At 44.5% G+C, this 25,092-nt stretch overlaps 1 protein-coding gene across 6 annotated transcripts in view; it reads right to left on the bottom strand.

The window, feature by feature from the left end:
- HHAT (hedgehog acyltransferase) overlaps positions 1 to 25,092 on the bottom strand; it is a 336,479-nt gene that overhangs the window by 258,452 nt on the left and 52,935 nt on the right. For all 6 annotated transcript variants that reach the window (XM_054021316.1, XM_054021317.1, XM_054021315.1 and 3 more), the window contains one exon: positions 24,908 to 25,079. In XM_054021316.1, coding sequence (XP_053877291.1) covers positions 24,908 to 25,079 — 172 coding nt within the window. The remainder of the gene's footprint in view (positions 1 to 24,907; positions 25,080 to 25,092) is intronic.

Here is a 25,092-nt window from a genome sequence, read left to right as displayed (position 1 = left end):
TATTCAACCACATTTTCAGCCCAGAGTAAAACAAAGAACCAAATTACAGCTTGGATACCAGCCAACTAGCAACAAATTAGATTACTATTAAAGTGATCTATAATGCTAGCTGTCTGGTTTGATTCCTGTCTGATTCAATTTCTCATTTCCATTCTGATAGTTTTTATTTTAAGACCTAAGTTATGATTGCCACCTGCACAAACGGCTTGTGAAAGCTACAGCACATTATGCAATGTATCCTCAACAATATGTGCGGCATTCATAATGTATATATTAGAAATATAAATAATGGATAACAATGCATCCTACAATATCCTAATGTCTGCATCAAATGATACATCACAACCTCTTCATGAGCAGTTCTATTAGCAGCGTTTTCAGACAACACTGCCTGATTCCAGACAAAACAGGATTAAACTAAGATCAAACTGGGAGCTTGACAAACCCAAACTACATTTCCCATGAGGCATCGTGACAGCATTTCCACATCAATATATTTTGATTTACAGATTAAATATTTTGATTTCGAGCCAAAATATTTCAGTATTCAAATTTCTGTCAAAAATCGAAATTAGTGCTCCTAAGTAACACAAAGCAGGCAGAAGTGTACTACTAGTGAATCTAATCTTAAAAGCTAACATTAAAAAGTTAATATTAAATACCTTCCACTTATTACCAGTATCGTTTACCTTTGGATTTCTTGGGAATAAATAAGAGAACGTTTTCGGAGTGCCAGGACTAAAAAAAATCAAAGTGGTTTTCAAACCACATAGCCCTTTTTTCTGCTTCATAAATCATCAACAACAACATAAGTTCAGGAGTAATTGGCAATTTTCATTGGTGATTCATGAGAAGAACAGAACAGACTTCCCTTTTGAACAGCTACATTGACCCTCGCAGTGTTGCCAGTTTCAAGCAGTTGTTTCTGTCAGTAAACAGGGCAGATATGACTAGGAAGATACATATAGTGCAGATATACAGAATTACAGCATGGTTTGCGGGGCGGTGGGGTTGTATGGTTTTTTTTTAAACAAACTCACTTTCCACCACATTTTAAAGGAATACTGACATGACGTGTAAGTCAAACAACAAACAGATTTTCAAACAGCTTTGATCTGGTGGCTAAAGTATCCCAGATTCTAAATATAAGATTGTTGGGGTTCCTTTGATCTTCCCCACATTCAATACACTGCTCCTCCCCCTGGAAAAGCCCACAAGAGGGGGGAAATACTTCAAAACCCTCTGAGAGGGTCACCTCATGGAGCTGGAGCCACATTCTCTCCTGCAAAGGTTTGTGGCCTAAAACAGTGGTGTGTGTGTGGTGGGGCTGCAGCCTGTAAAAGTTAAAAATGAAAATCCTCATAGATAATTAGCTCACCCTTCCATGCATATCCTCTTTGGCATCAAAACTCCCTCCCTTTCTCTGCCTCCCATGACTGTGCACTAGCCCCCATCTCTGAGGAACACATAAGTCATGGAGGGGAGTTAACATAACTCTTAGCAGCATGAACTACCTCTTGGATTTTCACCAACAAATTCATCAGGCCCCCAATAAGTATACCACAATGAACAGCCACTCCCCTGATATGTTCCATCGATTTAGGTGCATGTCAAAGTTACTCTGGGTAAATACAAAACATGGTTATTTAATTTACATACTCAGAACACTGATAACAGGTAAATTTGTCCTTTAACCATAAGGCTTTCCAATATTAACCTTCTGACAGAAGTTAATAAGTACTGTGGGCCTGATTTTCTACTCGCTTACACAGTTTTAGGAGATCAACGCAGTTAAGCTGACATAACACTGGAGTAACCCAATGGAGAATCAAGCCCTGGGACCGTAACAGAAAATAGCTTCTTCCAAGCGATTTCCTCACTTGCTCCCTCACATCTCATGCCTTGTCTTTCTTAACCCTGAGTCCTGTTTAACAGGAATTGGCAGCTTGGTTGTCCTGAGTGGGCCTACAGTAAAACCTCAGAGTTATAAACACCTCGGGACTGGAGGTTGTTCATAACTCTGAACATTATGGTTGTTCTTTCTAAAGTTTACAGCTGAACATTGACTTAATACAGCTTTGAAACTTTACTATGTAGAAAAAAAATGCTGCTTTATTTTTTTTAGTAGTTTACATTTAACACAGTACTGTACTGTATTTGCCTCCTTTTTTTTTGTCTCTGTTGCTGCCTGATTGTGGACTTCCAATTCCAAATGAGCTCTGTGGTTGTGTAATCAGTTTGTAACTCTCGTATTTGTAATTCTGAGGTTCTACTTACTCATGGGGGAATTTTGCATTACTGTGCGTGTGCAGAATTCATATCCCCGCAGATTTCTTTACTTACCTGCAGAAAAATGACTTTTGACGGGGAAGCAAAGGGAAGCCACAAGAGTGATCACATGCCCCTCCTTGGCAGCGCAGGCAGGTCGATCTGGGCGCCCAGAGCAGCTGGTAAAAATGTAAATCACCACCAGGGGAGCGGGGTAATAGGCATTCATGCGTGTGAGAGAGAGTGACACTCGGTCCCTCTTGCTCGCTATTGCAGCTCACTAGGCATGGAGGTGCAGGGCTTTGGGGTGTTTCTGAGGAGGTAGAGTGGGGCAGGTTCTGTCCTGTCAGGCAGAACAGAATGTATACTCCTGGGGGAATTCTGTGCCACAGCACAATGCAGAATTTTGGAGAAATTAACATGTGCGCAGAATTTCCTTTCCCTCACAGAAATGGGCTGCAGTGCTTCTGGCTGCCACTAAGGCCACTGGACCCAGCAGAGCCCAGCTCACACATAGAAGACACTGCTGGGGGGAGGGAGAGGAAGCTAGAGGGTTCCTGGCAGCTGCAGTTCCCAATACGCCCTGAAGGAAGGAAAGGGTGGCACGCAGGAAACTTCATGCAAGCCTGGTACCAAGCATCAGCCTGTTTCACCCTCTGGATCCCTGGGCTCTGCAGGGGAGGGGTTGTGGGTGTCTGACCCCCCAGCTGGGCTCGGGGACGGGGGCTCACAGAGAAACAGGAAGTGGGTTGTCATAGGGGTTTCTTTAACTCTCTACTCCTGGGGGGAATTTTTGTGTGTGTCTGTGTTGTTACAGACATACTTTCTGACAGTATTTTGAAATAAATTACCAAAATAATAGAAACTGGCGTGATTATTTAATGTTATTTTGACAAATAAAATGTGCAGAATTTTAAAATATGGTGAGCAGAATTTTAAATTTTTTTTGCAGAATTTTAATTTTTTTTGGCACAGAATGCCCCCAGGAGTATTCTACTGTATTTTCAAAAGGCACTTATGAAGCCTTCCAGGCATTAGCAGGACACTTCGGAGCCTATAGCTAAATACAGGTCAGTGTGTCATGGTAATGTTCAGCTATGTACTTACTGCACCTTTGTGATTCCTCATCATCCTATGCTATGGTTTTCGCATGCTCAATTAATGAAAAATACAATTTTATTTTAAATAGTTTAATCTTCTCTCCTTTATACCAGATTTACACAATGCAACTGTATTGATGTCGGTTACCCCGATTTTTCCTGTCTGTGACCTGAAAAAGGCCCATCTTCTTCAAATTGTTAATTATATCGATTAAATCCAAATATGTAACTTACCAAACGCCAAATGAAGACAGTAAGCAGACATTTACCTTCTGTTCAGATGGATATTATAATAACAATACAAAAAATGTTAGGACCTAAGTCCCCAATGCCTGAAACGTTACAAACATAAGGGCTTGTTTCAGAATAGACTGCCTTGCACGCACACACAAGTATTTGTTTCAAATGTGGCTTTCTAACCCACATCAATCAACCCACTTTGGAAGCAGGTTTACTGAGAATCAGGATGATTTTTTCCACAACAAGGTAGGTGTAGACACATTCCCATTCTGAAGCATCTGTTTCGCATCTGGCAGTCCTCCCACTGCTATTCTACACTGCTTTGCCAGCCACCTGGATCACCCTGTTTACTGGTGTGCCCTCTACTGTTCCGGGGTCATCTTGACCAGATGTTACTTCCGCCATTTCAGTGCCGGCGAGCAGTCAGGTACCCCCCTTTGCAATTCCAGCTCATGGTGAGTTCACACCCCCAGAGCTGCATGCCGATTAGACAGCAGCCATCCCCTATGTTTTCACATGGTACTGTGCATGGACTTCCTTGCTCCCTGTGGAGAGAAGTGTGTCCAGACCCACTCAAACAGCAATCACCGACTGGAATACAGAGGTCTACGAGCAGCTATCAAATGAAGGAGAGGTGGCGTTCCTGGGGCCTGAGCCAGTGCCACAACAATGGAAAGAAGTTTCAGATGAGTTACAAGAATGTTAGGGACAACAACAACGCCAGGGTGAGAACTCACATTGTGCCTACTATAGGAGCTGGACCCTATTTTTTAGTAGAGGTTCCACCACCCAACCACAGCTTCTTGTGAATTCCACCTAGGACTCCCACTTGGATGCCAGCCAGGAAGCAAAAGCCAGAGGTGATTAACCTTGCAACACAGGATCTTGTCGACCTGCTCAAGTCAATGAACACCCAGGCTCACACAATGCTGGAGACCCAGGAGACCCCCAAATCATGGTCAGGGGACCAATTGAATCACAACAGAGACCTAACTGGGGCGGAGACCTCCTCCAGTAAGTATTATGTGATATATTACAATACAACTGTACTGGGGGATTTAAACTACTTCTGGGTACTGCCAGGGCACCACCATGATGGGCTAGCCTCTCTCTCTCTCTGCCGCCTTGGCTTTTAACACTCCCCTCACCTAGAGCTCAGAATGGCAGCTGCACTGGAGAATTAAAACAGTACCACTTATTTCTCAGAAATATGCAAACACACAACCAATGCTCAAGCATCCCAGGTCCTCCCCGGCTGCTTGTTGCTCCTGCTGCCTCCCAGTTCCATTCGAGATGGCCACACTGTGTGGGTAACAAGGGAGATGCACTGAACACAAGCACATTTATCGCAGCAGCAGATACAAGAAAGAAAAAGCACCAGATATTTTTCTCTGGCTCACAGTTTCTCAGTTTTAAGAAAACTTGAGTTGTTAGGACATAAGTCACACAAATCAGGCTTCAGACATATTTCAAAAAGGATTTCAAGGCATTCATTCAGGCCCTCTCCCCTCCTCCTTTTGGGTTACTGCAGAATTCTATTTATTTTTCACTTTATGCTGATCCACGGATGTTAAAAATAAAAAGAATTTAAGGCAAAGACAGCGCTCTGTCTTGAGCACGCACATTGCACAGCAACACAGCTCTCTTACCACTGTCCGTATAGCTTGTGCTTCCCTTCCACTGCTGCACCAGCCTGGCAAAAAGCAGCAAGTCAATGAACCTGGTTTGCCCATTGCCTTTTTGAACAAAATCCTTCTCTGCCTTTTAGGGCCACACCTCAGGGTAACATCCTTGAACAGAATTGGTGCACATGCAATTACTAGCCTTCCCCTGCTGCCCCTTGCCACAACCCACTAGCGACACACAGAATCACACATGCAACCACAGGCCTGGCCCTGCTTAGCACACTCTGCCCACCAGCAGTCTGCATAGCTGCACATACAATTATTAACCACCACACCAGGTGACCCAAGAACCACATGCCCCTTCCCATAATAAACTCAGGGATCTTGCACAAATAGGGAAGAATGTTTTAAAACATCTGATCTCCAAGCTTACCCCAGCTTGGGGGAAAGCATATGGGAATGGAATTCTGAAACAGAGAAAAAAAACATTTGACCATTACTGGCATGGAGACTAGAATCTGGACAACAACTGGGTTAGCTTTTCCTTTCCCTCCCCAGCACCTGACATGTTGTGATGACCACCGACAGGGGTGTTATCTCTGGGGAAAGGGAAAGAGGACAAGGGATGAAAACACTTTTACCATCTTGCGTCTGCATCCCAGCAGAGGGAGCAAGATGAAGGAGAGGAGGGCAGGTTTCCTTAAACATGATACAAGGAGAGGAGGATGACAACAAGGAACTGAGTAGGGGCCTGCACCTACTGGGGGTGATGGAGAGGCAAACAGTCCTGCTGCAGATCATAGTGGCACTATGTTCACCATCCTAACCTACCCATGTCCTAGGGTTGCCAATTTTGGTTGGACATATTCCTGGCGGTTTCATCACATGACATAATATTTAATTAAAAATTAATCTTTAATTCCTGGAGACTCCAAGACAATCCTGGAGGTCTGGGAACCCTACCATGTCTTGCAGTCCTCTCCCTCTGAGAACCTGGCATACCAGAATACACGCTTCACTCCCCCAATGCCAAGGCACCAGCCAGTGAAGAGATTCACTCCCTGCTGGGGCACATCCCGCCGCCCCTTCGGTTCTCACCTCTCTCTCTCACTCTCGACTCAGGTCCCTCCAGACCAGCTGGCATCTCCAACAATCCTGTGCCATTTCTCAGTGACTGCTAGGGAAACTCAGACCCACCCTGTACACTGGGTTCCAGCCCAGGGACCCTATAATGAGCAGCCAAGGTCTACACAGTCTCCTTCCTTGCTGCAGTTTCCCTGGGCTTCTTCCTACTCTGTCTTCTCAGGCTTTCTTTCCCCACAACTCCTCTGGGGTTAACCCTTCTTCCATGGCTTATTCTCCTTTTGGGTTTTCTGCTCCCAAGACTGACTGCAGACACTCTCCTTGCGGCTTCCTGCTTTCCTGGCTTTACACTAACCAGCCGGCTCCTGCCCAGCTGGGCTTCATGTTCAGTTAAGCTTGGCTCTGCCGCCAGGTGCAGCCAGATAACATAACTGCCCTCTCAGGCACATAAACCCCCTTCAGGGCCTGTGTGGGGTACAAACCTGTTCATGGTACAAACCATGAAGACCACAGCACTCTGTGTTTCCTCCATGCTGCATGACTGCTCTTTGAAAATGGCACGGGCTCATGAAAACAAGATTATTGGTGGGATGAAAGGAGAGTAATCATGGGATTTATTTAGTTTGACCCTAAGTCCCAGAATTTCTAGCAGGTTTACCCACAGAGAAAAATCCCCAAAAGGGTAGAACCTAGCAGAGGTTCATTGCACCATAGGATGTCTGCCCAGAACACTGATCACTTTGTTTGAAACAATGCAGCACCATGTGAACACAATGATCCCAAAGAGAAGGTAGGATAGGAAAGACTCTGGATAGGAAGGCAGGGTGGAGGTTCACACCACAGTTGTTGCAGATCACATAACAAAAATAAACAAAATCTGAAACTCCTTTCAAGTATAAACATGCTCTAAACCTGCCTACCCTGAGTCATCCCATTACATTTGGATGGTAATAACCCTATGTAAATATTTGCAGGATTGAGCCCTAAATAATCAACAGTTAACATGTGAGTAAAAAAAAAATACAGGATATTTGTGCTTTGTAATAAAACTGGGTTAACTACCAATATCTACAAGAGGACTTATAAGAATTCAGCTTTTTCTTGTTTCTTTTTATAAAGCAGTGAACTGCCCAATGTTTTAGAGAAGAAAATCTCATTAAGCGTCTTGGTTTATTTTTGTATTTCCAGTTTTCAAAACAGACATCAGATACCAAATATTTTATCACTTTCTCCTCCTCATCTTGCAGGATGAAAAAAAAACAAGCAAACAGATTACTTTGTTAGCATTTCATTACCATTTAGATGGATGCACACACACCACCATTTCAATAGCAAAACACTACATGCTTCTTAAGAATGAACTCAGAAATTCCTTTCCTGTTCATGAGGTTACTAAAAAGAGAATCATAAGACACCAGACACAATACTCTACCATCTGGTTTACACAGAGCTTTATGTAGACTTCACTTTTTTTTATTACATATGTATGTGATGTTTCACACTTTAAGGATCCAAAAAATCCTATATGTAATAAACCAACTTTCAGTTAAAATGTCATGACTAACCTCTTGTACTGATGATGTCATTCTATGTTATTTTTATATAAAGAAGACTCAAACTTGTTATGTACAAAGGAAAATCTAGTCCAGAAGCCTATTTAATATGTATAGCATTGACAATAAATTGAAACTGTCAACTGTACAGTCTTCACTAGAAAAGACCCACAGCTGATGTAAAGTGGCCCATAAAATGTTTTGAAATTGTATGTATCTATCATGTATGAATGCACACATGTACGTAATGGCAACCATCTCTGTAGATGCACAGTGGATTGAACCAGCGACCTGCAGGGCCAAAAGTCTGAGTTGTTACAACTTGAGTTAAAGAGCCAAGTCTCCACAGCTGAGGACTGTAACAACTCGTTTTCTCTGTGGATCAGGCAAAGAGGGAGAACCTGTAGCACATACTCATCAACGGGTGATGCATACACACATTGAATATACACATACACACAAACGTAATCAAGTTAGCTGAAATAAAACTGATTAAAAATTATATCATGGCTCTTTCCAGAATCTGTATCCCCTCTCTGCCATTTTTCAGTTGAATTTTGGCTATTGCTACATCCTGTAGTCTGTGAGACTGATGTCAAGCTTTTATCTGATGGGCTGGAAAGGGAGAAGTATTGAGTCACCATTGTATGTACCTATCCTTTTAAATATAAAAATCTAAAGGGCTAGAGGTAGAGTAGTGCAAGTATACAGAAATCAACACTTTATAACCCTGAGGTTTTAGAATTAAATTATAGGTAAAACACACTTGAATGAACTAGTGAAGAGCAGTAATCATGCCCATTTCATCAGAACAGCAGAAGCCAATACTAGTTTCTCCTACTTAGACGGGGACTATAGCAGCATAGCTACAGCACTGTAGCTGTGCCAGCATAACCCCAAAACGTATATGCAGGGTTATATACGTATATATGGAAGGGTTGTTCTGTCACCATAGGAACACAACCTCCCCAAGCAACAGAAGCTTGACGGAAGCATTCTTCCATTGACCTAGCTATGTCTACGCTGGGGCGGGGGGTTAGGTTGGCATAGTTACAGTGCTTAGAGGTGTGAATTTTTCACAGCTCTGAGTGCTGTAGCTATGTCTACCTAAAAATGTAGGCCACACTGTGGCAGACTGTATTCTTACGTTCACCCTTTTTACAAAATTATGATACATTTTATACAATGTATGCCTTGAGAGCTATCATTTGAAAATTCATAATCTGCTGAACATTATTGTCCTGGTAACATGTTTATTAACATTGTATGTAAAGTTATAAAATTCCACTGTACAACATTGCTGTAACATGCTCCAAGTTTAGAAAACCAGTTCCTCAGAGACAAAAGCTAGTCAGCACCTCAGCCAGGTGTCAACATAGTCAATTGGACAATCACCTAGCTAGCCGGCCATTCTTTGGCAGGAAGAAGGATGCAAGCAAGAACTTTACATATTGAAATAGAACAACTGTAAACAGTTCCCATGTAAACAGACTGGCTATTCCCTGAACTCCAACTGGAGATAATCCTCAAAGAGGGGAGAATGGTATAAGAATAGAGACCACATACAACACAATTTACCTCTCTACTCTTACTTTCTGCTTACAACAGCAACACTAATCCAAGTATTGTAATCTAGAGATCCCTGTCTGTGGCATGTATCAGGGGGGAATCCATGGTGCTTACTACCACCTTCTGGCTTTTTCTATTATTTCCTCCACAAACACACACATAAAATCCTTTAGCTCCATTTAAAAACCAGGGTTGCTCTACAACAAACACATGCTGCTTTTAAACCTACAGAGTTATTTTGCTGAATATAATTAAAAACAGTCATCAGGTTATTATTTATTCCATCCCCTCCTGTTTTCTATCCTACCCTCTTTGTTTGCCTCACTCAATCCCACCTCCATGCCTTCTTCTACACCACCCCGTAAACCATGGTCAGATTTCTGATAATCATTCTCCAAATGAAAAAAGAACAGGAGTACTTGTGGCACCTTAGAAACTAACAAATTTATTAGAGCATAAGCTTTCGTGGACTACAGCCCACTTCTTCAGATGCATATAGAGTGGCCTCTGAAATTCCTCTGAAACCTGTCATTCTCCAAATGTTCTTCCTCTCTCCACTCAGATATTTTCTAAAACCCCAACTGCTCCACAGGAACTGTGTGTGCTAACAACCACATGCAACATTGCTCTCTGCTGTTTGAACTACTGCAGCACTTGTATGTGTTTTATACAAGCTCCTCAAGAGCAGAGATTTTTTGTTATGTACTTTCTAGTGAAGCATCATAAAAATCTATGGCTGACAGCCACCAAGAGATCACAGATCCACTCTCCCCCTCTCAAATTGCACCACAATGGGGTTAAGTCCCTTTAAGGAGGACCAGATTCCCTCTTTGGCTCAGCAGCGTTTTTTCTACTAACTGATGTTACTGGGGAGGAATTGGAGGCAAGGGTTACTATGGGGATAATAGGTGTGGGTCTCTTGGGGTATAAGAGGTTATGACATATTAAGAGAGTGATGAACTGGTTAGCTTTCTGAGCTGCTTTCAGCGCAATGGATAATGAGGATGTTGTTGACACACCTATGGTCCCTGGAGGCCACACACCACAGCTTTTCTCCTAAGAGAACTCTCACATGGGATCACACAAGGTTCTCTTCTGCCACCCCTCTTATTCTATGTGTACGCTATGCAAAACCATTAGGAGAGTCAATGACAAGATACAAGCCAAAGAGTATTCAATGTGACATCCACAGATGGCACCCAGATTCATGGCTCTTTCTCACCCAGCCCAAAGAGTGCAGCAAAGTGTCTTTCCCAGCATCTGAGCAAGACTGGGGTATGGATGGGTGCGACATTTCCCCTTGGACATGCAGTTTGCCCCCATGATTAGTGCTTTGCCACCTCTAGATTGGAATATAATAATGTGTTCTATGTGAGACTACTCCTGATCAGATATGCCAATCCCCTAAAAAAAAAACCCCAGAAATTGGGCTTGTTTTTGGCTTAACTGGCTTGTGAGTTACTTGTTGGCTAGTTTTTGGCTTGTAGCTTGTTGCAGGTTGTAGCTTGTTGCTTCTTCTTTTTTTTTTTTTTTTTTTTTTTTTTTGATTGGCTCCCGGCAAGCCGGAGCAAAGGGGAGAGAGAGTCAGGGGTGCACAGCAGGCCCACCACAGTCCCAGACTGCATGCCAGGGGGATCAAGTCACATAGAATGTTGGGGTTCTTAGGGATTGGCTTGTTTTGGCCTTGTTTTGAAATGGGATTAGCTTGATTTTGGGCTTATTGTGAAAGTCGGGGCTTATTTACCACATGAAAGTTAACAACTGTGCTCCTGACATGCATTCGGAGCAGCATGAGGTAGCTAGCTTGTTAAATAGAATATCTCATTGTGATCATATGACATTAGTTCTCCAGTATCTGAACTGGCTGCAGGAGTAGAGGTGTTTTTTTAGCCCTGGGACTTTCCTACCTGAGACTCTGCCTTCCTCCCTGAGACATACTGCTGCAGTTGAGATCAGCAGAGGTACCTCAGCTGGAGTCCCTCTTGTATCAAAGAAAAGGGGCTAATGGCAGCACATTCTGTGGGAAGAACTCTCACTTTGGAATTCACTCCCCTTCCACTCCTCAGTTCAAAATAGCCCAAACTGATTGGCCTTCCAGACACTAGAGCACATCTGTTTGAGCTGACATTATAGAGCTACAGCAAGTGGGATTTATGTATGGGAAAGAGCACGCGGTGCAGGAGATTCTGATGTGTGTGCCAACTGCTGGTTGGGAAAGGACAAGTGCTGCTGACTTGGGTTTCATAATGATTTTTGAATTGTATTTTTAGTTAATGGCAAAGGCACACCATCCCCAGGTCAGCATTCTTTTATAGTGTTCTATTTAAATCCAGATAATTAATTAAAATACAATACAAATAAGGAAAAATATAACAAAACAGCCATAGATTTTGTGCAATTTGGTTAAGGAGCCTAAAGAATGAATTTCTGCTTCCCAATTATAACAGATACGGTTCCCTAAAAATAATCAATGTGAAAAGCTCAAAATGCTGCTGCCCAATTAGTGCAGCCCTCCAATAATCTTTCCTTTAAATGCACAAAATCCAAAGACCAAATGCAGAATGGCACTTGCTTTCCTACTTAAAGATTGAATGCACTGTGAATGTAATTTGCTAAATCTCAAAGAAGGCTGCTGATCATGCTATTTCTACAGCGCACTGATCCATAAGGCTCACTGCATTACTGCTCAGAGCTACAGTGGCTGCCAGGGACAGTTTAGGTCCATAAATAGATGACCAGCCATAAATTAGGAAATGTCGGTGGAAGAGTAATAGAGGAAAACAGTGAGGGAAAGGAAAGATTATTGGTGAGGCCTCATCTGGAATACTGTGTCCAGTTTTGGTCCCCACACTACAAGAAGGATGTGGAAAAATTGGAAAGAGTCCAGCGGAGGGCAACAAAAATGATTAGGGGTCTGGAGCACATGACTTATGAGGAGAGGCTGAGAGAACTGGGATTGTTTAGTCTGCAGCAGAGAAGAATGAGGGGGGATTTGATAGCAGCCTTCAACTACCTGAAGGGGGGTTCCAAAGAGGATGGAGCTCGGCTGTTCTCAGTGGTGGCAGATGACAGAACAAGGAGCAATGGTCTCAAGTTGCAGTGGGGGAGGTCCAGGTTGGATATCAGGAAAAACTATTTCACTAGGAGGGTGGTGAAACACTGGAATGCGTTACCTAGGGAGGTGGTGGAGTCTCCTTCCTTGGAGGTTTTTAAGGCCCGGCTTGACAAAGCCCTGGCTGGGATGATTTAGCTGGGAATTGGTCCTGCTTTGAGCAGGGGGTTGGACTAGATGACCTCTTGAGGTCCCTTCCAACTCTGATATTCTATGATTTTTCTATGATTCTATGAAAGAATGAACAGACAGGTTATTTACCTTAGCCATGAATGCACATTTTCCAGTATCATTAACATCAATGTAATTTACCTAAAGTTTGAGAGTCGCAAATATAATTACAAGCAACAGTAATTTGAGAGATTTTAAGGCTAAATAAATACTCCACAGCACTTGTATTTTAACAATATCAACTCAAGATACTTTCTGTGTATCATTGTTCATCCCATAGGCAAGCTTTATTACTGCACCAATATACTTTTCCTCTGAGTTTGTTGTTATTTTCCAACAGGCAGCTCCAGTTACCTGAACAATTCTACGCAAAGAAACAGTGAGCAAAGTGCTCTGGAAACATAAGAACTAGTTTAGACCAGTGCTTCATCCAGTCACATAGCCTTTCTCTGACAGTGGCCAGCACCAGATGCATCAGAGAGACATGTAAGAAATGCTGCAGTAGGCGGTTATGAAATAATCTGCCCCTAAGGAAAGTTCCCTCTTAACACTCATTAGTTAGAGTTTGGCTTATGCCCTGAAGCATGAGGGTTTAATATCGCTTCCAGACTTTTGGGGTTTCTTTCAAATCCTCACCAATGTGCAATTCTGGGTGTTCTAATCAGACATACAAATGTCATAGAATCATAGAATATCAGGGTTGGAAGGGACCTCAGGAGATCATCTAGTCCAACCCCCTGCTCAAAGCAGGACCAATTCCCAACTAAATCATCCCAGCCAGGGCTTTGTCAAGCCTGACCTTAAACACCTCTAAGGAAGGCAATTCCACCACCTCCCTAGGTAACCCATTCCAGTGCTTCACCACCCTCCTAGTGAAAAAGTTTTTCCTAATATCCAACCTAACCCCCCCCCCCACACACACACACACTGCAACTTGAGACCGTTACACCTTGTTCTGTCATCTCTGAGAACAGTCTAGATCCATCCTCTTTGGGAACCCCCTTTCAGGTAGTTGAAAGCAGCTATCAAATCCCCCCTCATTCGTCTCTTCTGCAGACTAAACAATCCCAGTTCCCTCAGCCTCTCCTCATAAGCCATGTGCTCCAGCCCCCTAATCATTTTTGTTGCCCTCCACTGGACTCTTTCCAATTTTTCCACATCCTTCTTGTAGTGTGGGGCCCAAAACTGGACACAGTACTCCAGATGAGGCCTCACCAATGTCAAATAGAGGGGAATGATCACGTCCCTCGATCTGCTGGCAATGCCCCTACTTATACAGCCCAAAATGCCGTTAGCCTTCTTGGCAACAAGGGCACACTGTCAACTCATATCCAGCTTCTCATCCACTGTAACCCCTAGTTCCTTTTCTGCAGAACTGCTGCGTAGCCACTCGGTCCCTAGTCTGTAGCAGTGCACAGGATTCTTCCGTCCTAAGTGCAGGACTCTACACTTGTCCTTGTTGAACCTCATCAGATTTCTTTTGGCCCAATCCTCTAATTTGTCTAGGTCCCTCTGTATCCTATCCCTACCCTCCAGAGTATCTACCACTCCTCCCAGTTTAGTGTCATCTGCAAACTTGCTGAGGGTGCAATCCACACCATCCTGCAGATCGTTAATGAAGATATTGAACAAAACCGGCCCCAGGACCGACCCTTGGGGCACGCCGCTTGATACCGGCTGCCAACTAGACATGGAGCCATTGATCACTACCCGTTGAGCCCTACAATCTAGCCAGCTTTCTATCCACCTTATAGTCCATTCATCCAGGCCATACTTCTTTAACTTGCTGGCAAGAACACTGTGGGAGACCGTATCAAAAGCTTTGCTAAAGTCAAGGAATAACACATCCACTGCTTTCCCCTCATCCACAGACCCAGTTATCTCATCATAGAAGGCCATTAGGTTAGTCAGGCATGACTTGCCCTCGGTGAATCCTATCTTTAGTCCTATCTTTTTTAAAAATCTTGCTAGGCTCTTGGCCTCTATGATATCTTGTGGCAATGAGCTCCACAGGCTAATTGTGCATTGTGTGAAAAACTTCCTTTTTCCATTTATAAATTTGCTGCCTTTCAGTTTCAATGATCCCTTATTCTTGCATTATAAGAAAGGGAAAATACCTTCTCTGAAGCATTCATTATTTTTCTATAACTTTATCATGTCTCTTCTTATTCATCTCCTCTCTAAAGTAAAGTCTTCCAATATTTTCACTCTCTCTCTCTCTCTCTATTTGCATAGGGATTTTCTTCCATCCCTGTAAACATTCTTGTCACTCATTTCTGACCTTTCCACTATTTTTGCTATATCCTCTTGTAGACTCTCTTGCCAGCTTCCTGTTTCTGATATACTTCAAGAATTTATTGTTACTTCGTTTAATCCCCTTCAAATTCCATCACAGCCCTGCTAATTCCCTTCTTACATATTGACTGCTGTAGTTTATGCTCCTTTCTATTGGCTATGCTCACATTTTAGGGAGAATGAGTTGGAAGAAATGGGTCAGAGAGATAAGAAAAGAATATTTTGTCCAGTATCTTGCTGAGGAAAGAGAGGCTGGAAACTTGGAAGATATCTAGCAAGTGAAAGGTCAAACAAGGCTACAACACAATTTGAAACCCTTAGATTCTCTAATGATTAATATTCTAGAAGTCCCATAGAGGATGTGTCTACACTGCAAAAAAAAAAAAAAGACTCGCAGCAGTGACTCTCAGACCCTGGATCAACAGACTCGGGCTCACGGAGCTCATGCAATGGGGCTAAAAATAGTAGCAATGACCTTTGGGCTTGGGCTGGAATCTGGGCTCTGAGACCCACCCCCCTCACTGGTAGAGCCCTGCATGGATACAAAATTTATATCCATGGATGCAGCTATCCACGGGGCTTCAGGGCTCTACCAGGAACCGCAGCAGCAAAAACAGCAGCATGTCAGGCCAACACTCACAGGAGCCAACACCCTGCAGGGGCAGCTCCTCTGGTGTGGCTGTATCGCCGCCAGCGGTCACACTAGTGTGTGCAAGCAGCTCACACAGTCCCGGACAGGAGTCCCTCCCACACAGCGGTCTGAGTATCCTGTCCGAGAGCATGTGAGCTGCTTGCACACGCTAGTGTGACCAGGGACAGCTGCCGGTCAGCCTGGTGCCCACCCGAATGGACAGAGCTGGGGGCGATACAGCCACGCTGGAGGAGCAGCCCATACGGGGAACTGGCTCCTGTGACCGGCAGCCCGACATGCTGCTGCTTTCACCGCCGCAGTTTCTGGCAGAGCCTTGCAGCTCCATGGATATCCACTTTATATCCGCAAATATAAATTCTGTATCTGCACAGGGCTCTACTCACCAGGTTTCAGAGTCTTGGCTCCAGCCTGAGTCCAAACGTCTACACTGGTATTTTTTAACCCCCGTAGTATGAGCCCAGCAAGCGGAGTCAGCTGACCCAGGCTCTGAGACTTGCTGATGCAGCTCTATTTTTTGCAATGTAGACATACCCATATAGACAGGTTAGGTTAGCTTAGCTTATGAGGAGATGAGGTCAGTGTTGGCTTTCGAGGAGACAGGTATGAGAGAGGAGAGAAATGGATAAGGCTGTGGAGTTGCAAGTGAATCAAGAAGGAATGAGGTGGCTTAATTCCAGGAAGATGTAATGTTACAGTAATACAGCCAGGGATGACACTGATTTGTAACCAAGAGCAGTGAGAGAGGAGGAATCAGATCTGCTGAAGTTTCCACCTAAGCGGATACCTGTTTGGGTCATACATGAGACTCAGCCAACAAATCAGCAGATTTTAAAAGCAAAAGCACAATGCAATAAATTCATTAACACTAACGTGAAAACACTTCTTGAGTGTTGGATGGCATTTGAACCTTTAGCTTTGGGCTTCATAACATACCTTCAGTGTGCAGGTATCTAGAACATTCACATACCTTTCTCTGCATTACTTAGAGAAACTCTTGCTTAGAGAAACTCACTTGCCTAGTTTCCTGCTACGAAGGAGACAATATTTATCTTGATAATGGATAAGCGCTCGCCCCAGGTGCTATTTTATTCCTTAGTTCTATGTATGTGTGAGGGAGGAAGAGACAATGAATAATGGACAATATACTCTAAGTAATGTTAACATTTCGGTGCTGCTCTTTTGTTAGCTTTTATTTAAAAAAAAACCGAACTACTGTGTATCATTTACAGCACATCTGTGACACAGTAGAAAATTGTTCATATTTTTAAATGCTTTAACATTTTTAAATTAACACTGTTACTATATAAACATTTTATATGCTTATAGCTGTACCTTGCAGGGACATTATACTGAATCTTTTTATGTCCAAAAAGCTATTCTGCTTTTTGCTCCTCTAAGGCATACTTTTGACCATGGCAAAGTGTCCCCAAGATTTACTGAGTTACCCTTTGCTCAAATTTTAAGCTCTGCTGTTTTATCCACATTGACAGGTTTCATTGTATATCACTCCAAAATATTCAAGAAAACTTGGAAGGGCAATTATAACATCCACAAGTTATACATATTTCCATTACATGACCTAATTACGAGTTATTGCAATACTACCTCACACTTCACTATTAAGTTTACAGGTTACTGGGTGCAACCCCTGATATACACAAGATGATACACACAGCTTTCAATCTGCCAAGAGCTAAATGGATATTAATCAAAAATGGGAAACAAAAGAAAACAGTGGCACAGGAACCTTAATATATAGTTAATCCTTCAGTACAATGGTTTTCAACCTGTGGTCCCAAAGAGGTCCACACCTCCATTCGAAATTTTTTAGGGGTCCACAAATGAAAAAAGGTTGAAAACCACTGTTTTAATATCAACAGTCTATTTCCTCAGTCCCTCTTTGATGTACGCAGTTTCAATAATATGGAATCTCAGATAAAGGTAACATTTGGATCTGTACAAGGAACAGGGAAATGGTATGTAAAGCTCTATATAACTAAGAAAGGATCAGAGGAAAATAGATCTACTAAATACTGTTTAAGAGGACACACAGTCATGGAATTTAAGCCTAAAATTTCATGTGTCTTAAATCTGTTAATGTGATTTAACTTTATTGAGAGATGAAGCACAATTATTGTGATAAACAAATAGCCTCAGGTTGTCAGAACTGAACAGAATGAAAGCACTTGAAAAAAGTGACATTTTTACTGGTACATTCATAGCCTTGAAAACTTACCCGAACCCTACTAACTACCTATCTTCATTAACTACACTTTCACCTGTAATCCCTCTGTGAGAGTGTACCATCCCCCATTAATCACACTTCTTCTAAAAGTAGGCTCTCCTAAGGGCAATTATTTAAGTTCAAATGATCATATTTTAATCAGACTAAGGAAGTTTTACAGTACAGGCTTGCTTTGAAATAGACTTTCATCACCTGAACTTACATTTTAAGCATTTTCTAATCACCAGCTCTAAATGAGTTTTAGTTATTGGAATGTGATACTGATTGCATCACATGAATATATCAGCAACCTGAGCTGCTTCTCAAATAGTAATTTTTTTATTTACTGTTTTAATACTGTTGATAATTTACACACACACACATCTTGAATAGCTGTCCCTTAATCTTGGGGTCTTGCATCTATTAACTGGTCAGCATTTGATTTAACATGTTCCATCACTTACCACTGCAAAGCTTTTACCCTCTGAATATAGAACACATCAGCAGCTACTAGATTTAATTGACTGAAGAACTCTTGTTTGGAACAGGAAATGCTAATTCAGATTTTCCTTTACAAATGCTGATAGAGTTAGGGGAGGGAAAAAAAGCTTGGAGGAAAACCTCTTATCTTTCTGTCCCGTACAGCAAACTAGCTTTGAGAGGACTTATACCACTGCCCTCCACCGCAGGGAAGACAACTTTCTCCCTGTGAATACAGGTGTCATCTATTGGCCCAGGACTGGTAAAGACTGGCATCAACTGCTGGGCTGAATTTCTGTTCATAGGTTCAGAGATTCCAAGGCAAGAAGGGACCATTGTGATCATCTAGTCCAGTGGTCACCAACTGGTCGATCACGATCGACTGGTCAATCCTAGAGGATCTCCCAGTCGATCGCGATCTCCAGCGGTACACTGAGGCTGCTGCTAAGGCAGACTCCCTGCCTATCCCAGCCCCACGCTGCTCCCAGAAGCAGCCAGCGCAGCCCCACAGCTGGAGGGGGGGGCAGGGGTCTCCCTCCAGGTGCTGCTTCTGCCTGCTAGCACTGCCCCCACAGCTCTCATTGGCCAGGAGAGCTGCCAGGGCATTGCTAGTAGAGAGGGGCAGCGCGTGGAGCCATGTGCCCCCCGGCTGTCCCCCAGGGGTGTGTTGGCCCCTTCCGGGAGTGGTGTGGGGCCAGCGTAGGCAGGGAGCCTGCCTTAGCCTCGCTGCACCACTGACCAGGAGCCGCCGGAGGTAATTGCTGCCCGGCAGGAGGTCGCACCCCAACTCCGATCCCTGAGCCCCCTCGCAGAGTCAGCACCTCATACCTCCTCCTGCACCCCAAGCCCCACCCTGCCCCACTCCCAGAGCCAACACCCTGTACCCCCTCTTGTGCCCCAACACTCTGCCCCAGCCCGGAGCCCCCTCCTAGGGACAACACAGCATGCCCCCGACACCCCAACACTCTTCCCCAGCTCTGACCCCCCCTCCCAGAGCCAGCACCCCATATCCCCCCTGCCCCAGCCCTGACCCCCTTCCAGAGCCAGCACCCTGTACCCCCTCCTGCACCCCAACACTCTGCCCCAGCCTGGAGCCCTCTCCTGCACCCAAACTCCCTCCTAGAGCTTGCACCTCTCACCCCCTCCTGCACCCCAATCCCCTTCCCCAGCTCAGAGCCCCTTCCCACACTGCAAACCCCCCAGCCCCAGCCCAGAGCCGACACCCCCTCCCAAACCCCCTGCCCCAGCCCAGTAAAAGTGAGTGAGGGTGGGGGAAAGGGGATGGAAGGGGCGGGGCCTTGGGGAAGGGGCGGAGTAGATCTTGGGTTGCCCTTAGACTCAAAAAGTGATCTTGGGCGTAAAAAGGTTGGAGACCACTGATCTCCACTGACCTCCTGTATAGCACAGATCACAGATGATCAAAAATAAGCTATAGGACTGTACATAATTAATGGTCTTGTGTACCACTGTCCTTTGCTGGACAGAACTAGATCTTCCCTTATGTACTTACAGCAGGTTCACCTAACTAGCTGAGGTAGTGAGAGGCATCTCCTTTGCTTCAGTGAGCAACAAGTCTGGCTTTACTGAGTTTGGGGAGCGGGAAGTTCACCAATGGTAAACATCACAGAGCAGCAGAAGATCATAGCATCTATGAATATAAGGGTATGTCTACACTACGGGATTAATCCAAATTTATATAATTCGAATTTTGGAAACAGATTGTATAAAGTCGAATGTATGCGGCCACACTAAGCACATTAATTTGGCGGTGTGCATCCATGTACCGGGGCTAGTGTCGATTTTCAGAGCGTTGCACTGTGGGTAGCTATCCCATAGCTATCCCATAGTTCCTGCAGTCTCCTCCTGAATTAGAATTCTGGGTTGAGATCCCAATGCCTGATGTGGCCAAAAACATTGTCGCGGGTGGTTCTGGGTACATCCTCCCCCCTCTCCAGGGAAGCAACGGCAGACAACCGTTTCGCGCCTTTTTCCTGGGTGAACAGTGCAGACACCGTACCACGGCAAGCATGGAGCCCGCTCAGCTCAAGACAGCAGTCATGAACATTGTAAACACCTCGCATGTTATCGTGCAGTTTATGCTGAACCAGAACCTGCAAAACCAGGTGGCGAGGAGTAGGCTACAGCAGCGCGGCGGCGAGAGCGATGAGGACATGGAATTCTATCAAACCACGGGCCCCGGTGCTTTGGAGATCATGCTGTTAATGGGGCAGGTTATAGCCGTGGAATGCCGATTCTGGGCCCGGGGAAAAAAGCACAGACTGGTGAAACCGCATAGTGTTGCAGGTGTGGGACGATTCCCAGTGGCTGCGAAACTTTCGCATGCGTAAGGGCACTTTCATGGAACTTTGTGACTTGCTTTTCCCTGCCCTGAAGTGCCAGAATACCAAGATGAGAGCAGGCCTCACAGTTGAGAAGCGAGTGGCGATAGCCCTGTGGAAGCTTGCAACGCCAGACAGCTACCGGTCAGTCGGGAATCAATTTGGAGTGGGCAAATCTACTGTGGGGGCTGCTGTGATGCAAGTAGCCAAAGTAATCACTGAGATGCTGCTACGAAAGGTAGTGACTCTGGGAAATGTGCAGGTCATAGTGGATGGCTTTGCTGCAATGGGATTCCCTAACTGTGGTGGGGCGATAGATGGAACCCATATCCCTATCTTGGCACCGGAGCACCAGGGTACCCAGTACATAAACCGCAAGGGGTACTTTTCAATGGTGCTGCAAGCACTGGTGGATCACAAGGGACGCTTCACCAACATCAACGTGGGCTGGCTGGGAAGGGTTCATGATGCTCGCGTCTTCAGGAACACTACTCTGTTTAAACGGCTGCAGCAAGGGACTTACTTCCCGGACCAGAAAATAACCACTGGGGATGTTGAAATGCCTATAGTTATCCTTGGGGACACAGCCTACCCCTTAATGCCATGGCTCATGAAGCCATACACAGGCAGACTGTACAGGAGTCAGGAGCTGTTCAAATACAGGCTGAGCAAGTGCAGAATGGTGGTAGAATGTGCATTTGGCAGTTTAAAAGGTCGCTGGCGCTCGTTACTGACTCGCTCAGACCTCAGCCAAACCAATATCCCCATTGTTATTGCTGCTTGCTGTGTGCTCCACAATCTCTGTGAAAGTAAGGGGGAGACCTTTATGGCGGGGTGGGAGGCTGAGGCAAATCGCCTGCCTGCTGATTATGCGCAGCTAGACACCAGGGCGATTAGAAGATCACACCAGGAAGCGCTGCGCATCAGAGAAGCTTTGAAAAACAGTTTCAAGATTGGCCAGGCTATGGTGTGAAAGTTCTGTTTGTTGAAAACCCGCCCCCTTGATTGATTCATTCCCTGTAAGCAAACCACCCTCCCCCCTTAAATCACAGCTTGCTTTTAAAGGAAATAAAGTCACTATCGTTTAAAAATCACGTATTCTTTATTAATTGATTATAAACATAAGGAGAGAACTGACAAGGTAACCCGGGTGAGGTTTGGGAGGAGGATATATAAACATAGGGAGAGAACTGACAAGGTAACCCGGGTGAGGTTTGGGAGGAGGATAGGAGGGAAGTAAAAGGCCACTGAAAAAATTCAATATAATGACAGCCTTTTGGTTGGGCTGTCCACTGGGGTGGAGTGGGAGGGTGCACGGAGCCTCCCCCCCCGCGTTCTTACACGTCTGGGTGAGGAGACTATGGAATATGGTGAGGGAGGTTATACAGCGGCTGCAGCGGCACTCTGTTATCCTGCTGCCGTTCCTGAAGCTCCACCAGATGCCGGAGCATGTCCATTTGATCACACAGCAGCCCCAGCGTTGCAGCCTGCCACCTCTCATCTCGAGCATCCCTCATGACCTCACGTTCACTGGCATCTTTCCTGTACTTAACTCATTTGAATGAGTGGAAGGACACGGTATCTCTTTCATTGCGGGTGCATTCCATTATTTCCGAGAACATCTCATCTCGCCTCCTCTTTCTCCGCCGCCTTATCTGAGATAGCCTTCGGGACGGAGGAGGGAAGCTTGAAAAATTTGCAGCTGCTGGAGGGATGGAAAAAAGGAGAGAAGTTTTTAAAAAGATACATTTTACAGAACAATGCTTATACTCTTTCACGGTGAACAACACTATTCACATTACATAGCACATGTGATTTCAGTACAAGGTCGCATTTTCCATCTTAATATTGAGTGCCTGTGGCTTTGGTGTTAGAGATCACAGATGCAGGTCCGGGCAACAGAATTCAGCTTCTGCGCCCTCCTTTCCCACATACCAAGCAAAGCCCGTTGACTGCTGCGGTTTTCCTGTTAACCTTCAGCAGCAGAAAACAAACTAGCCCCCCCCCCATCCAATTCTCTGGGATGATCGTGATCGCTGTACCCCTCCCCCCACCGCGTGGCTGGTATCAGGGAAGATCCCTGCTAGCCAAAGGCGAAAAACTCAGCACCAATTTCCCCCTCTCCCCCCTCACTCCCCGGCGCTTGGCTAACTGCAGGGAAGGATTTATTTTCAGCCACAGGCAAACAGTCCAGTAGGAATGGCCACCTCTGTCTCCTTAATTAAATTCCCGTATTTCAACCAGGTTACCATGAGCGATATCACTCTCCTGAGGATTACACAGCAAGATAAAGAACGGATGTTGCTTGAATGCCAGCAAACACCGGGACCATACGCTGCCAGGCTTTGTCATGCAATGATATCAGATTACTTGCTACTAGCATGGCGTGGTCAAGTGTCCTACCATGGAGGACGGAATAAGGCTGCATTGCCCAGAAACCTTCTGCAAAGGCTTTTGGAGTAACTCCAGAAGAGCTTCATGGAGATGTCCCTGGAGGATTTCCGCTCCATCCCAAGACACGTTAACAGACTTCTCCAGTAGCTGTACTGGCCGCGAATGCATCCCAAGTCCTCAGGGCAAATTAATCATTAAAAAACGTTTGCTTTTAAACCATGTTTTATATTTTAAAAGGTAAACTCACCTGAGGTCCCTTCCATGGGGTCATGGTCTTGGGTACTGGCTTGGGAGGGTACTTCAGTCAGGCTGAGAAAAAGATCCTAGCTGTTGGGGAGAACGGATTGCTGTGTTCTCTCTGCAAGCTTGTCCTCCTCCTCCTCCTCCTCCTCCCTGTCCACAGAATCCTCAGGTGTGGCTGATGAGATTACCCCCACCTCGGAATCCACGGTCAGAGGTGGGGTAGTGGTGGCGGCCCCCCTTAGAACTGCATGCAGCTCAGCGTAGAAACGGTATGTCTGCGGCTCTGACCCGGAGCGACCGTTTGCCTCCTTTGTTTTCTGATAGGCTTGTCTGAGCTCCTTGACTTTCACGCGGCATTGCTCTGAGTCCCTATTGTGGCCTCTCTCCATCATGCCCTTGGAGATGTTTTCAAAAGTTTTGGCATTTTGTCTTTTTGAACGAAGTTCTGCTAGCACTGAATCCTCTCCCCATATAGCGATCAGATCCAATACCTCCCGTACGGTCCATACTGGTGCTCTTTTTTGATTATCGGCCTGCATGGTTATCTGTGCTGATGAGCTCTCTGTGGTTACCTATGCTCTCCTGTGCTGGGCAAACAGGAAATTAAATTCAAATGTTCGCGGGGCTTTTCCAGTCTACCTGGCCAGTGCATCCGAGTTCAGATTGCTGTCCAGAGCGGTCACAATGGTGCACTGTGGGATAGCTCCCGGAGGCCAATACCATCGAATTGCAGCCACACTAACCCTAATTCGAAATGACAATATCGATTTTGGCGCTACTCCGCTCATTGAGGAGGAGTACAGAAATCGATTTTAAGAGCCCTTTATTTCGAAATAAATGCCTTCGTTGTGTGGACGGGTGCAGGGTTAATTCAATTTAATGCTGCTAAATTAGAATTAAACTCATACTGTAGACCAGGCCTAAGTGACTACAGCTTGAATGTGACTACAGTGACTACTATCAACATTTTTATACTGCACTCATTATAATATTTAAGCATCTATAATCAAATTATCATACAGCCACCAAAAAGAAAGAACAAGAAACTGAAAAAGAGCTAGGGGAAAAGTTATTTTAAAATTCTAAACATCTCTGTCTCACACACATACATACACAATGATGGTAAACATCATGAACTAAACAGTATATACATAGATCATTGCCTGCCTACCACCTTGTTTTCTTCTGGAATCCCTTGCTCTATCCTTTTGATCTATTTTGTCTTTTTAGATCAGTAGAACAGTTTGGAGGAAAAAATACCAGGGTGGGAAGGAAGAATTGTGAAAAATTTCTCAAAATGTTTTTCGTTTTTCTCCTCAAAACTTCAAATAATTTCAACCAGCTCTGCAGTTGGCATAAAAACAAGGTGGAAATTTCAACTACATTTTTTCAATTTGTTTTAACTTTTGAATTTGAAAATATTAAAATGGTCTTAATTATAATTTTTGAGAGGAAGCAAACTCTTGCCTTATGTGTCTATAAAGCATCTTTTGGGCACTGATTAGGTAACAAATAAGTAATTAACAAGTATATTCAAAGTAAGTAATATTTACACTGACCTAAAGTCCAGTAGGAGGCTGCTTCCAGATGTGAAGAACTACTGTATATGGCATGGATATACATGAGATGAATCATCAACTCTGCCAACCACCACCAAAAGAAAATGCGAACTATGCCCAGCAGTAAAATGCAAGGGTTAATCTTCAAACTGCAGGCTTCTTGTCTCTTCATCTACAGAAAGAAA

Source organism: Malaclemys terrapin, chromosome 3 (assembly GCF_027887155.1).
Source record: "Malaclemys terrapin pileata isolate rMalTer1 chromosome 3, rMalTer1.hap1, whole genome shotgun sequence".
Lineage (NCBI taxonomy): Eukaryota > Metazoa > Chordata > Testudines > Emydidae > Malaclemys > Malaclemys terrapin.
The sequence above is the reverse complement of the archived record's forward strand: the minus strand, read 5'-3'. Positions and strand labels throughout refer to the sequence as shown.